Raw genomic sequence first — 15,758 nt, 5'->3', positions numbered from 1 at the left:
TGATAATAAAAGTTAGTTGCATCATGTACTCGTCACCATGTCATGGGTGTCAATTGGGTATAGCAAGATGTGACACTCTCCATACCTTAGACTGAGTCCTAATCTGATCATGTACTTTTTTATCCTTATAATTAAGAGGCAAGATCAAGAAAATATTGCCAGAAATCTGTTTGGAAGCCAGATCTAAAAAAGTCCCACCAGGGCGGTTTTTCAGGACCATCGTTCCCTCTAAGCCATCTAAGTGTGGTGACTTATATCTAATAATTTATCATATTAACCAAATAACATCTCATCAGTCGTTGCTCCCCATTAATTTAGTGGATATAACTGGGTTTAGATGCTTTGGTGGTAAATATATTAGATGTGGGGAGTTTGCCATAGTTTAGTGTTCAGTCAGTGGATGCCCCATGTGTTTTCTCTTTGCTAGTTTCTGTAGCTTCACAGTATGGCCATTACAATCATTACATAATCCTCAATAAGTTTACGTAGCTCAAATAGTACCACAATCTTAAATAAGAGGAAAAATTAATTTTAATTCAGATCAAAGTCAAAACAGTGAATAAACAAACATAAATACAGCACGATAAATCCTGGTCATTCTTTTGTGCATCCATAAATGAACTATATTCTCATACATAAAACTCACAACCGGCAACAACGTGCATACGAGCTATTCTTAGTCACTCATGATAGACACAGACATACACACAAAATTCTCTATGGAAGATCACACACATTAGTTGACTGAATTATACAAAAAGGTGAGGAAGCAAACAAGCACGTGTATGCAAGATGCTGTTTTCCTATTGATGATGTAAAAACAAAGTCTGGTGTTTTTCCAATACATTCGGTTATTAAACAAGGCTACATATAGTACAAAGTATTCAAAGTATTCAGTATTCATTTTAGATTAGCAAGAAAAGCACAGCCCTTCAAGTAGCCCCAACATAATTGTTTTTACAACTTTTGATTATTAATAGGGCTTGATTATTTTGTTTTTCGCCTACTGAAGAATTCACAAACCAAAACATTCAGAGTTTAAAAAAAATAAAAATAAGAAGAGGATCGCAAAGGAATCAATGAAATAAAAAATAAAAAAGTCCAGAGATGAGTCTTGAGTGGCATGCAGGATTTAATGATCAGAGAGTAGACAGGTTGGTTGATGAGGAAGAGACTGGAAACAAACATGGTTGATCTTAAGTTGTAGGCTTCTGGTGAGATCCACCCCGAACGCTCTTAGATCTTCTGGATCTTCTCTCCCACAATGACGGGATTCTCTTTCCTGATCTTCTCCGCAGCGTCCGCTTTGTAGTTGAAGGTGCAGCTGTGAATGTCTGAGTATCGGTGCATGCTGCAGAACACATTCCCGCATCTGCAGTCGAAGCCTGCAACGTGAAGGGGCGAGTGTTGAAGTGAAATGGATTATTTGTTTGTCAGAGAAAAAAAAATATTGGCTTGCAGTGGATGGCACTATTATTCTCACTCTGTCCTACAATCTTTGTCTTCAACTGGAATCAAAAAACATTTCAATGTACTTGTAATTTAATGTTGAAGAAAAGAGTAGTATCAAAGTGTTTTAAGTCACAAACTCAGAGATAAGCGACACTAACTCGAGGTAACAACACGCTTTTCCTGACTGCATCACTGCACTGGATCTTTAAATGCTTCATGTGTAACTGGGCTTATGTTTGCATTCAAGACTCTTTGTGGACTAAATTGTACCTGTGAGGCCAACTTTCTTGCGGCAGGTGAAGCAGCGGTTTTTCTTGGCTTTGGGTTTCTCCTCGGTCTCCACAGAGGCCTGGACCGAGTCTTCAGATACTGATGCTGGAGGAACACAGCAGTGACACTTTAGTACTCACACCAGACAAAAAAAAGGAAAGGGATTCACTTGAATGCAACCATCAGAGAACAACATGATGACTTTCCATTCCCAGACCAAATAGTTAGCTGGACTCTAGGTTATTTGTTGGCAGCCAGTCACTCACCTCTCTCTCCATTTATACTTTCACCAGTGCCCTCCCTCTTCCTCTTGCCTTTATGTGAGCACTCTTCCACAGAGGGACGTCTCCTTAGCATTGTGCTCTGGCTGGCAGAAACTGTCCCTGAGCTAGCTGCTGCTGAGCTCTGACCTTCCTGCCCACTGTCTACTGCTTCAGCTCTGACTGAGACACATGAACCAAAGGGACAGATGGACCCATAAACACAGGAGGCCCTAGCTCAAACGGCCACAAGATGTCACTGCAATTCATCTGCATTTTCTGTAAGGTCTCTCTCCTCTCAGGTTGTTATGCGATGCTTTCTTTCATGAGTGTATACAAGACAGAGATATGTGAAAACCAGACACTCAAAAGCTTGAATTCATTGTTCATTGTCCATTCCCTACTGCACAAACACTATTCTTTGCGACCCTTTGGATGACCAAATTTTATAACAAGAGTAATACCCTGACCAAACAAATCCAATAAATAGTCTTGCATGGTACAGCATTACAGTCTTGCATATCAGGATTTGCATGTTTGGTCCGTGGATCACTCTTATTTTGAAATATGATCTTGGTGTTCTAGAGACAGAATAGGGTGAATGGTGTACTTGGACAGTTTTCAGGTTCTGAGGCGTTTCCAAGTTGATTTTAACAACAAAACTGAACTTTTGAGTGTCTGTTTTTCCACATGTACCTGTTTTGTATATACTCAAGGAAGAAGGAATCCTGCCAGATCCTGTCTTTGACCAGCTGATTCTAGCTGCATGGAATGTAGCCATGTTTTGATTATTTTTTATCAGATGTCTGACCAGAGAAATCAATCCAGTGTGGTGTGGGAGGATTTTACAGTCTGCAAAACCTGACATGAAACCTGCCTCATCCTGCCTTAAGGAGCTGCTAACCCAGCTAGAACAATTTCATTAGTCTGGCTCTCCGGAGAGTTTTAGTGTCCCATGATGGTCTAAATGCTGTTTCAGAGGCTTTTCCACCCTGACAAGATTACAATCCTGGGGAAAACACAGAATACTTCTAATATTTTGGAATTGAAAATGGTTGAATTTGAAGATATTGAATATTGGCACAAAATATCAGCTATCTGCAGCTTCAATCCAAAAATATTGGCGTTACGATCTGCCTTCAAAAACCCATAATTTGATTGAACCCTAATACTGACTCTTCCTTGTTGGCATCAAGGAGTGTTTACATGTCAGTGTGTCTTCTATAGCCTCATTTCCATCCCCCCTCTCATTTACAGGACCAGAGGCAGCACAGCAACAGACAGAGAGAAACAAGGAGGAGGTGCAGGAGAATCAAATCGTACTTTGTAAATCATCAGCTTTCAGGCTGGCCTTCCCTCCTGAGGTTCTCTCATCTGTAGAAGAGGTCGCTGAGGCTGTTGTTACACCACTGAAAAACACAGAAAAAGAATGAATTCATTTGTATGAGGAAAAATATTCAGTGAGTGTACAAAATAATAGGATCATCCGTTCTTTTCAATAAAGAACCTATCAAATCAACTTCAGTCATGATGGGGAGGTGTAGATGTAGGGGAGGAGATTCAAGGACAAGGCTGAAAACAATTGAGACATTACACAACTCAACATTAGGTGGGTGGCTCTGATCATTTGTATACTCAGTGTAAATTATCATTCAGAGGCTGGAGATTCCACTCAACACATGCTGAATTATGAGCTTAAGTGAGGATGTCTTCAATTCAGTCTTTTGTCATGGGGATGTGATAATTACAGCATCACCCCTGGAGCTGGTAGGGATTCAGTCTTGCTCAAGGACACTTCAGCAGGGTGGATGCTTGATATTACGGCGGCTTGAACCTGGGCGTTCCTGCTGAAGGACGGTCTCCAAAATCACCACACCACCCTGCAGCCCAGTTGCAGATAGATGTAAGCCAACTAGAACAGGTTCACAATAGGGCTGTGATGATGATCGTATAATCGGGTGGTCGTGACTGTATGAAATAAACTGTGTCATAGTTTGGGTTTATTTTTTCTTGTTTCTTAAATAAATAAACCCAAGTGTATAACTGTCTTCCATTGTTTCACTACTGCGGCAAGAGATGAAATGTTATTAACGAGAGCGTGTGTACCAACACCAAATAACATATAATTTGTCTGATCTTATAACTGCAGTTGGACTAGTGAACAACAGATCGCAAAGAAAATTTATGTAATTGCAAAGCCCCACACGACTTCGTCCATCTGGGTACATTTTGAATTCAAGCCAAATGACAGAGGGGAACCGAAAAATCTAGAGGAGGCGATTTGCTGCATTTTTCATATATGATCACATGATCACAGTCGGAGCCCTCTAATGGGGCTCTGTTGGCTTAACCACTCATCTAGCTGCCTCAGCACACTGAAATTTGAATGCATGTTCTCAGCCAATCAGGATGAGACTACACAGCCCTATATAAGGTGAGCGTACCTACACTCTGCATCCACCATGTCTTCAGCAACTCCTGGAGCAGCAGGGTGACACGTTAGAGGGCTGCCAACATGGCGACAACACACCGCATCCCAGGCCTGATTCACTGTAACCAAACTGTGCAATCAAGCATACCCATTATGATCTGTCCCTCTCTTACACAGTAATGCATTGCCCCTCACTCTTTTAACACAAGTTTCCAAGCATAACCAACCTAGTGATTAGTCTTACTAATGCTCCAGCATTTTAACACTCCATCACCATAAGTCCTTCTAATCACAGGTCCTGTGTCCCAGAATTAGCCACCGGGGGGTCTCTACGCGCTAATACATAAGCTTGTGAAATGCCATCGCAAAGCCAGTGAGCGAGTCTCTGTTTAGACAGGGGATTGCCGGCTACTCTTTCTCCATAGCACACAAACAGCTGTTGTGTGCATCTCAGCGTAGCCATGCGCTCCAGAGCATGCCAACGCGTGCACTGGGCATAAGCAATGCAATCTCTCCTCGATATCTCCAGCATGCGGAGGAGGATAGAATGCATCCAACTGAACTTTTCATGTTCTTTGGCATAAAGGAGCGGTTTTAAGTGTGGCATCACCCAAATCCATTTTCACCAGTAAACAACAAGGGTGGATGGATAGTGTGCACAAATCACTCACTCTTAGCTGAAGTCAACACAAGCTCTAGCGCCATCTTGATTGACAAAAATTTAAGGGCAATTTGCCTAACAGGCTCAAAAGGCTCATTAGAGAATGCTTCGAGAACCAAAGGCAATTCCCAATGGAGGGTGGCAGAATGTATCACTGGACGTTTTCTCCTAGCCTCCTGCAGAAAATGCTTTAGGAGAGGGTGGCCGAAAACCGACCTCTCTCCAAAACCTTCATGACAAGAGGAGATTGCCGATACATACACTTTAAGTGTAGAATGTGCCCCTTCTCCAGCAGGTGCTGGAGAAAAGGGAGTATAGACCAACTAAACAATTCAGTGGATCAACATCCCTTTCTCCAACTTTTGGAAACCCAACCATTTTGGTTTATAGCATAAAATGGTGGATAAAGGATTGTGCCTGTGCGCCCTGGATAGTCTGCACAGCGTCTGCAGACAACCCTACACGCATCAATCTGTCCCTTTCAGGAGACAAACCTTGAGAGGTTGGCCCAGATTGGGCATCACACCTATTGCTCTGTTCGCTGTAACAGTGCTCCCCAGTACTGAGGAACTGCCCATGGCGACGTTGCCAGCAGTTGAGTCACCTCCGCGTACAACCGGGCTGTCGTGCGGTCCAGGGCTACCAGACTGACTGTCAGCTTCTCCTCTCTTCAGAAAAAGAGGGATGCAACAGAGGGGAGGGAAAGAATATAGCAGCCTTGTTGGCCATGGCGCATTAGTGAGTGTGTCCACCCCTCCGGTCCTGGGGCATCAGCGAGAACCACAGCAGACACTGTGCATTTTGCCTCATGGCAAACAGATCCACCTTCGCTCTCCCAAACAGAGTCCAAATATGACTCACAATGTTGGGATGCAGTCTCCTCTCATCTGACAGGGGCCGCCTCTTGAAATGAGGTTGGCTCCCATGTTCTCTAGGCAGGGAAAAGGAAATAGCATATAAGCACACAACTACAATATAAAAAGATGCAATGAAACTAGTAGAAAATAATCAAACATAAAAGCAATAGACTATGAATAACTGTGGGATTATGTAAACATATGCTGCCGACAATTTCAACACGTTAAGTAGACTGTAAAAGTGGGTAGGGGAAAGACACGGATTACTAACATTTGTGTTCTTCTCTCAAGAAGAACTAACTATTATAATGTATAAATATAAGCAATACAAAAACATTGTAACTGAAAAGTAACGCTGCTGCCAAGGCTGGAGGGGATTACTGCAGTAAAATTGCAGGCATTGTAAATGCAAAAATAAATGGCTGTCATTAAGGCACAGTGGGCATACTTTTCATTGATACAGTATTGTGTCGTCGCATTGAGGCTGTGAAAAGATTTTCTATTCACAAAGTCTGCCTCATGTTCCCCAGGGCTGCAGTGATGGAATATGGGTGCAATCTACTGCATCAATCAGTCTCGGGAATCATTTCAGCACAGTTAACATGCAACAGTATATTTCAGTCATTATTGATAGCTAAAGTCAACTAATGTAAGCTACCTGCTATTTAATAGAAGCCCTGGAAACGCTATAAACTTTTATTGTATCTCTGATAGATTAAATATATCTCTGATAATAAATCATCATGGAAAACAAAGGGGTTCTGTTAATCTCTAAACACTGTGGCCCAGTGAACAGCCCTTCTTACCATCTGTTGATTCAATAGTTTCCACCCGTACAGTTCTTTTTATTACTTGTCTCATGTCTCATTCATTTGAATGCAATGTTTTCATTCATATCGGGTTTTAGAGATGGAATTGTTGCAATAAAGGTTATTTAAAAAAAGGCCACCCGATCCTCTAGGACTGGGGTCGTTTTTTTCACAGAGCTGATTGATGAAGAGGCTTTTTCTAAGTTTGGATCTGAACTAACAGTTCGGTGTGTACCTCGGTTTTGGAGTTACAGTTCTGTATGTTTTTTGGTACAGCAGAAAAAAAATGTACGCAAAAGATCACTTTGCAGTGACAGTGGCTCATGTGCCATAATTCTTTATGACCAAAATAAGGCACACAAACACGTGTTTATAAAAACACTCAACACGAATTATCTAGCTATGTGGTTTTGAATTATCACTTGCCTTTTGAAAATTGGGTCTGTTTTTGAACTGTCACAAAAATAAATAAGAAAATATATTTATTAATAGTTTATTATTTATGTTACTATTGAGAGAGAGAGAGAGAGAGAGAGAGAGAGAGAGAGAGAGAGAGAGAGAGAGAGAGAGAGAGAGAGAGAGAGAGAGAGAGAGAGAGAGAGAGAGAGAGAGAGAGAGAGACGTATGTCACATAGGCTTGCCCAAAGATTGGACGATTGATGATATAAAGTTAATCCCTTAAGTGGAAAAGTACAGTGAGACGTCAACATTGTTTCTACAAAGACAATGAGGCTTGGGATCTTGTTGCCTCGGCTGTTGGAGCACAACACAGCCTATTTTCACAGGGTATTTCTCCTCCGTGTAGTGTGTTGTTAGTCAGGGAGGCGGCCGCATGGCGCATAGAAATACACTTCTGGTCTGGACGTGGAACAGGCGTGTACTGGGATGCGTGCGAGTCAAGTGGCAGCAGGGCTGTTTGAACCAGGCCTGAGGCTAGAGCGAACTGGCTGAGGTAACACACAACAACATGCCGCGCTTAGCCAAAGTCATGTCAGATGGAAGTCGGAGTTTTCAACTTTTGCAAGACGTAGGCTGCAATTGTTTGGTTCGTAGGGCGTGCCGAACTGCAATTCCTGAAATGGGATGAATCTCAATCATATTCTCCCCAGTGACCCCAAATAAAAACAAACAAAAACGTCTTGCTCATCAAATTTGCATTGTTGGGATTGATCCTTGGTAGTACACGATACTATATACTGTATAGCCTCCGCATCAAATCTGAACCCAACATTTATGGCAACAACCATAAATTAAATTCATTAATAGTTTTTAAAAAGGCAAAGAAGACATGGCCTGGCCAGGAGGGACTCATTATGGCTCTAAAGACTGTCTTACTCTCATTGTGGCTATTATCCCTGCTTGCCTCTGAAATACAATAGAGTTAACTACATGTCACACACATACAGGCTTCAGGCCATATGACATCACACCACAAAGATATAATACACACAGTGTTCTCTGGTAAAAAAAAGAGGAAGGGCATGATGCAAGTTCCTCAGATAATTACACTGTAATCTGGCACATTTCTGAAGGTGGCATTTGGCTAAGGAACAAAACAATCATTGTAAGGTTTCCCCATATCAAGAAGTCAATGTGTGCATTCAACCAGTGTCTGAAATGAACCCGCATGCAGGTAAAATGCAGGTAAGATTTGTCTCTGGTGGATAAATCAGTAAGGGTCACCTACCACACTATCTGGTAACCTTTTGAGACAATAACATTTGAATGCCTTGGGTCTTTGGTCTTTGCCTGTTCTCGGACTTTGTCCCCACTGACCACCGCACACGCTCTCTGACCATGAGCAAATCAAATCAAGGCAAAACAAAGGCTCTGACTGGCTGCTTGTTAGCTGCTCTATACAAAGCAGTAGCATCTAAACTTCTCTTTCTCTGCTGCCTGGATGGTTAACCAGACTAATGTTAGTTGAAGATTAATACCAACATGTAAACAATCTTGGGAGATAAACAAAATTTAATATCGTAATACTGTCCTGTATTAGTATTTTAGTTTACTTCTCCTAAATTGTGTAAAATTTCTAGGCTAGGCTAGAACTTTTAAGTAATTTAAGCGGGCAGGGCGATATTTGATATCGAATATCGTCTCTTTATTGAATGCTTCACAGGGTTAGTACCTGATTCGGTACATGAAATAGCAATGAAAACAGATAGGATGACGAATGTACATGAATTATTTGGGCTGGTAAAAACTATTCTTTGCATTTTTAGTTTAGCAGCCCTTGGCAGGTGAGCCCAAAAACTTTCAGAAACTGCATTTGAAATTGGAGAGATGGTAAAGCTGTAGTACCTGGTGTGTCCAGATGCTGTGTCTGTATGGGATATGGCTGCTGGTACAGATACAGTAGTAGTGTCGGAGCACTGTGCTAGGAGCGACTCTCCAATACTGCTGTCTGTAGAGGACAGACCTGAAATCACAACAAAAGCACCTTTCAACCTTGTATTCACTTATTCACTCACCTGTTTACAATCCTCTCCCTTTTTTTTCTGGACACATTTCTGTATGGATGCAACATCCGGTCATAAGTACGTCCTGATCATGAAAACACTGCACATTGTCACTTTTTCTGCACATGAGTTTTTGATAAGGTGGACAGCCATTGATGCACATACCCAAATCTGCATGTTCTGTACATAAGTTATCTACACCTGTAAATATGAATATGTTGATAAGGTGAATAGTATTGTACCAAGCAAGCCTGCACAACTAGATACTTGTACATATGAATGGCCTTCTGTGGATCTGTTCAGCAAATACAATTCACGTTTACACATCCTGTATATATGCTGTATATTCACATATTTGTTGTTACTCATATTTTTTTTTCTAATTTGTTATATATTGCATATATCTCGATATTTGTATAATTTTGCATGTATATTCACACTGCAAATTTAATATTTTTGTACATTTACATATCTTACATACGTTTCATTCATTTCTCTGCTTGAGTATTTTCCACTGCTGCTATTTTTCACCCTGCTGTTATTCATATATCTCATACTTTTCACTGTTTTAGTTCTACTTAACATGTTCTGTTGTTGTAACTGTAATTTACACATAACACAATTGTAATTGTGTTGTTTAAATACTCTTCATTTTAATATATTATATTTCTCTCTGTTGTATCCTATTACTATTTGTTGCTGCAACATTGCGTCCGCAAAACTAGATCATGCCGCCAGTAACGCACTTTCACCCCACAACAGCCTGTGCTGCAGCAGAGATAAATTGTTCTGTGATTTCCTGATTAGAGAAAGTGTGTGTAATGGAGGAAGTGTGTCATGTTTACTCTCAGCTCCCCTGTGGAGCCTACAAATGGCTTTTTTGGAGATATTTTGAGAAACCCCATTTGGACTCATTGTTGAGGCCTAGCAACGGAGCTCGACAACCGACAGCTGACTCTGGAGCCAATATTCTCTGTGGGTCCAAGTACTACAGGTATGTAAGAGACAATAAGGGTCCAGATCGGCAAACTTATCCTTTAATTATTGCAGTGCAAGACTTTTCTTCACCAATACAGATGATATAGAAGGCCATAAATACAGTATACAGAAAACATCTCAGTGTGCAGATATTCGAGACAAGTCAGCATTGTGAATAATGTCACAGTAGATATTCTGTGTGCTTTTAATTCCCACCTGGCGGACTAACACGTCCATTGCTGTTTTGTCTCTGGAGGAAATCTTTGTAGCACACCGAACACATGCCGTTATTCCTGGGGCTGCCATAGAAACCACAGCCGGTTGTACAGAGCAGAGGAGCCTGGCTCTGGTTGGTCTCTTGGGCCATATCCCTCCTGTGGAAGACAAAGTGTCAGGTGGACAGGTCAATATCTACATCACGAGACTAGTTAAGACAGGCTTGATGAAGGTGGAAGCAACGATTTATGAAATTAAATTACATAGCAACAGGCCTAGTGTACATGTGTAGCATCATTAACTCCTTATATCTACAGGTAATAACAACCCTATCAACCCCCCACAGATAGATTATGGTAATTTTGTGCTATGTAGCAATAAAAATCTTATTACCCCTTTAATGCGTAATATTAATCTTTCTGTTCAACAGATTTCATGTTTATTTTTAAAAGTTTCTGAACAGCCTGTATGATTTTGATTCTGTAACAGCCAGTGCTGATATACTGAATAAAATGTTTTAGTAATGCCTTTAAGATTGTGTTGTAAATGCTGTAATGTGTATATTTGCGCTTGCAGAGTCACATCACCCTTGTCAAACACTGTCTGTTTAAATACCCATTACTTATTGACTGTTGATGAGTAAACCTGATGAAGCCTGATGGCAAAATTTGTGTTGGCTACAATGGATTCTCTTGTTGCTGTTTTAAATACACTAAAGATATGTAAATATGAAACAGTGTGTGGTAGAACACATCAGCTGTTGCATGGACTATTTTTCCTGCTCTAACCAACACCTGAGAAGAGTACTGCTGTGCACAGGACATCCAACTACAGCCTGTGAGGTTTTATGCCAAAAAAACACAGAAAGTATTACAACAGATGTCATATGTCTTGGTGTTTGGTCATGCACTAGTTTAGCAGTGTCTGTGGCCTTTCTCACTTCCGCTTCTCTGAGCCAGCCTGCCCTCGTAAGACATTTAAAAAACGCAAGAGAAACATGAAGATCAGCTGATGCACCCTGGCCTACTCTGTTTCATCCTAACATACTGACATCAGCTTGAGACAGGAGGGTTAGTCAGTAAAGGGGCAGAGTGTCACAGAACTCGACCCTGCAAGGTTCATATAACAAGTTAACCTAGAACAGGTCTTCCCTCTGTTATCATGTAGTAGGGTTCAACCAATTGCTGAATGGCTGATACTAGGGCTGCAACTAACGATTATTTTCATTGTCAATAAATCTGTCGATTATTTTCTCGATTAATCGATTAGTTGTTTGGTCTATAAAATGTCAGAAAATGGTGAAAAATGTCGATCAGTGTTTCCCAAAGCCCAAGATGACGTCCTCAAATGTCTTGTTTTGTCCACAACCCAAAGATATTCAGTTTACTGTCATAGAGGAGTAAAGAAACCAGAAAATATTCACATTTAAAAAGCTGGAATCAGAGAATTTTGACTTATTTTTCTTAAACAATTACTCAAACTGATTAATCGATTATCAAAATACTTGGTGATTAATTTAATAGTTGACAACTAATCGATTAATTGATTAATCGTTGCAGCTCTAGCTGATACTGATATTTTTTTTAATATTTTGTGCCAACATTTGATGTCTTTAAATTAGTTCATTTTAATACCAAATAAAGAAAAACAACAAGTATTCTGTATCTCCCCCATAATTGTATTTTTGTCAGGGTGGAAAAGCCTCTGAAACAGAACTGAAACCATAGGACACTAAAACTCTCCACTGAAACCCAGGTTAAAAATAAAAACAATAAAATGTATGCATTCATACTTGCGTGGAATCAGATCAAAATGGCATCATCATCATCAGAATCAATTCAGGTTAATGGCTTCCTACAGACAACCGGTGTATTATTGATCAATTATTAATCAATCAGACTGCATCATATCCATCCAATCATAGGTGGACGACCCTGACTGGTTGATATCAGATTTTTAATAAAAGGTCAATAACGACCTCATATATCACCAACGATATCTGCCTAGCCCTATGTAGTGGTAACCATGTAGATATCACAACCAAAGCAGTCAAAGACAAAATGTGAGGCTGCTAATGTGGCATATTGCTGAGCCTCCTACGATTATAATGCTGGTGTGTGGTGATGTAACAGTACATTTGCTCTGCAGGACATCTGGTGCTGCTTTTACTGCCATTTTCTCCATGAGAACCTAATGGAGTGCTGGTCCACCCAGCTATAGCACAGGCTTCTGTTGGATTCCCTATAGTGTCTCTACTGGGAACTGTGGAGTAAGGAGATAGCTTTGGGGCACCAAGAATTTGGGTTCACTTTGACTCCTGTTTCATACCGGTTCCAGTTCCAGTGCCTGTGAGTTGCGCTATCCCACTGGTGGTGAAGAAGAGGGACTATATTCTGGGATACATCTTCCACATTAACAGAGAGAGCCTAATCCAGTGTTAATCTGGAATATCTCTAATCTGGGGGAGGGCCTAGTTGAAATCACACATAGAGACAAGAAAGCAGGCTATAGCTCAGAAGTGGCATACAATAAGTGGAGGGACATTGAAAGCTGTTGTAAAAGCAGCCCATGTTTTGGCCTGCTCTCTATCTGAGGCTTGATATTGTTGTATTCTGCCTTTCTCAAATTCACTGCTGTTGAACTATACCCTCTCCCTGCCTCTCCTACCGATGAAGCACACCCACAAGCTATGTATTAGGATACTGAGTACTTGATTACCAATGAATTCCTGACCTGTACACCATGTGTGAGGCTCAGCAACAGTCTATCTAGTCCTCCCATAATGACACATTAAACCTTAGCAAATCAAGGGCAGGGTGCTAGAGATGGCTTTTCATCGTCCAGCTGGACTGAACTGGAATACACCCAATCTCAAGGCTGCTGGGAAATTACTTGAAAACAAGCATTCCGCCTACCTACCTGGAACTGAAACTATCAAGTTTGGCATCAGTGGAATGCCACTGTTACATAGTGGATGTTTTATTTAGTCTGTTTCAGTGCATAGCGCTGAACTCAGAATCGGTCTAGTGTAATGACAATGACAAGGACATCTGAGTTTGCATGGCGGCAGGCCCCAATAAAAACCACAGAACTGGATTTGTAAGACACTATTCTTGAACTATGACCCACACCTGAGTAACCACATGGCTGCCAGTGACCTACTGACCTGGCCTCCTTGTATTCAAAACAGGGTGAACATTAACACACCAGACTAGCTCGTAGCTAAACAGCTACTACAGGTCAAATGTTTCTCTAACAGTGAAGTCTGGCAGAATTAAATGTTAAGCTGTTGGCAACCAGATTTCCCATAATAGGTGATATCTTATCTTTAAATGAAAAAAAAAAAAAAAACTTACTTTGTTGCACTGCTAAACAAGTCAAAAGACGCAGGATAGTTTGGCATTGCTAACTTAAGCATATAGATTTCAAGTACAAGTTAGACGAGACACCAACTGTAAGATCCAGCCAATTAAAACTCAGGGGAATACCCACCTTACCAACAGAGATTTTCAACCTAATCATAGACATATTCTGCATAACCTTAAAAAGAATATCTGCGACCTAAACTTTGCCCAAATGTACACCCCAATGAGGATACAGCGTACTAGCATCAACAAACTGAAGTTGGAGCAGATTGAAGTGCATTTCAAGATATTCTACAATGAAATACCCAGGCAACAACATAGTGATCCTTTCATTTCCTGCTTCAACAGCCCCCTTTTGTTCTGATAAAAGCATCAATATACCACACAAGCTCGACACATAAGCGACGGATAACCTTGCCTTTCAGTGGGTAAAACGTCTAAAAAGGTTTCCAATTTCTTATAATGAAACTTTGTATTCGACCAACCTCAATAATTGTCCCAAATCCCCTCTCTGCTCCTCTTATTCTTCGTTTCAACACAGATAACATCCGACATCATATGCATAGATCCACAATGCAATAACAAACAGCCTGCCGCCATTGGCTAGCTGCTGCACAAGCCACGCCCATACTCGTGTACTCATTGGCTGGGCGGCACGTCAATCATTTGTTATTGTCTTTAGTAAACAGCTGGTTGGGGGAAGGGGGAAAGTCCTAACTGACAGATGAAAACAAGTCCTGACAAATATTGCAAAATACTGGATTGACATCATTAAATTGTGAGCATCACTTCTATGTGTATACATTCTCTTACAGACAGAAACAATGTAAACAAAGTGAGCGAGGAGTTTCACTTGAATCCGAACAGTAGCCTTGAGGAAAACTGAGGAGAAACTAGTTAGTTTTCCCAAACATCAACGATTGTTAGCGCGAAATGATCAGGATAACATTCTAGCAAGACCCAGTGCAACAGTCTAATTATCAAAGTGAAACTAGCACCTGACGTCGTGTTCACCAACTCTGCATACTTGTAGAAACATGTAATTCTGTTGTATGGAGAGAACGCATGACGAACTCCATTAAAAAATCCGGCGATTTAATGTCGCCAATTGCTTTTCGACATGCATGCACACCTTGTACGTCAAGTCTTAAGACATTTTTTATGCATTACTTGCTCCATCGGTGAGTTCGGCATAAATATAATCCACCAAGTAGCGTTTAATTTCAATAAAATTGCAATTTTTAGAATTGTCCACACATGGTAGCTGCCGCCCTCCACGGCGTATTTCGACGAGGGAAGGTCGTGGGAATATCAGGAAAACCAATTCTAAAAGTTGTAATATTATCGAAATACGTACTGCTTGGTGAATGAAATATATGCCACATTTCAAGTGACCCCTAGCAATGTGTTAAAGGTCTCAGGCGATGTTCTTGAAGTGTGTACTTCGCTGATAAGCAATGTCACATTAAACTGCCGGATTCTTGAATGGAGTTTGGCGTACCGTTCTCTCCATGTTGGGATAAACGCACTTGTAGCTCTAGCTCTCATAGTTGAGCTGAAAGGCTTATCCGACCTTACCCGTTTCTTTCGGCCGCCCGCTTCAAAGTCGTTGGCGTCTCAAAATTATCTGGCGGCTGTCCAACGTCTCTATCTGGTTTACTTGAAGAAAAACATTTCACCACCCCTACTCAACACTACGCCAAACTGGGCCTACTGGTCCTATGGACACTTGCAGAAGCGTCCTAAATACCATAGCAACCATACCGACGCGCTGTTGGAAGACCACCCAGTGGAGGACCAGCGTCTTGAGCCTCGTTTATAGAGTGGTTTTAGGATTTAATTTTATCTAAAGTGGCGACCTATGCAGAAAAACACCAAAAGGCTCTGGCTGCAAAACGTCACCTTGACCTGGATGGCGTACGTCAGGTCAAAGGGGGTGTAGCAGAAGGGTGCAATATCAACCACAGCAGATTGGCCAGAGGTGGCGCGCGAGGAAC

The 15,758-nt window shown here is 41.2% G+C and overlaps 1 protein-coding gene across 2 annotated transcripts; it reads right to left on the bottom strand.

Moving 5' to 3' along the window:
- Positions 1–513: 513 nt before the first annotated feature.
- Positions 514–15,540, bottom strand: zfand6 (zinc finger, AN1-type domain 6). 2 transcript variants are annotated; one of them, XM_071515106.1, is made up of 6 exons: positions 15,340–15,540; positions 10,397–10,554; positions 9,045–9,162; positions 3,306–3,391; positions 1,723–1,827; positions 514–1,385 (listed from the first exon to the last, which is right to left on the bottom strand). In XM_071515106.1, exons 2-6 carry the CDS (start codon positions 10,545–10,547, stop codon positions 1,237–1,239), a joined length of 609 nt encoding a protein of 202 aa, XP_071371207.1. In that variant the 5' UTR covers positions 10,548–10,554; positions 15,340–15,540; the 3' UTR covers positions 514–1,236. The 2 variants fall into 2 exon arrangements, with proteins under 2 accessions (XP_071371207.1, XP_071371199.1); XM_071515098.1 differs by lacking the exon at positions 15,340–15,540 and adding an exon at positions 14,247–14,325.
- Positions 15,541–15,758: the final 218 nt, after the last annotated feature.

Source organism: Centroberyx affinis, unplaced genomic scaffold (genome assembly GCF_046629955.1).
Source record: "Centroberyx affinis isolate AG114_WGS23_722 - 3 ecotype Tasmania unplaced genomic scaffold, CSIRO-AGI_Caff_v1 ptg000025l_1, whole genome shotgun sequence".
Lineage (NCBI taxonomy): Eukaryota > Metazoa > Chordata > Actinopteri > Beryciformes > Berycidae > Centroberyx > Centroberyx affinis.
Note: the sequence above shows the minus strand (reverse complement) of the source record. Positions and strands in the feature narration are given on the sequence as shown.

Coding starts and splice junctions, on each gene's coding strand:
- zfand6 (XM_071515106.1), bottom strand. CDS start 10,547: ATGGCCCAAGAGACCAACCAGAGCCAGGCTCCTCTGCTCTGTACAACC. Junction 3,392..9,044: donor ACAGCATCTGGACACACCAG/GTACTACAGCTT, acceptor TGTGTTTTTCAG/TGGTGTAACAACAGCCTCAG. Junction 1,828..3,305: donor GAAAGCTGATGATTTACAAA/GTACGATTTGAT, acceptor GTGTTCCTCCAG/CATCAGTATCTGAAGACTCG.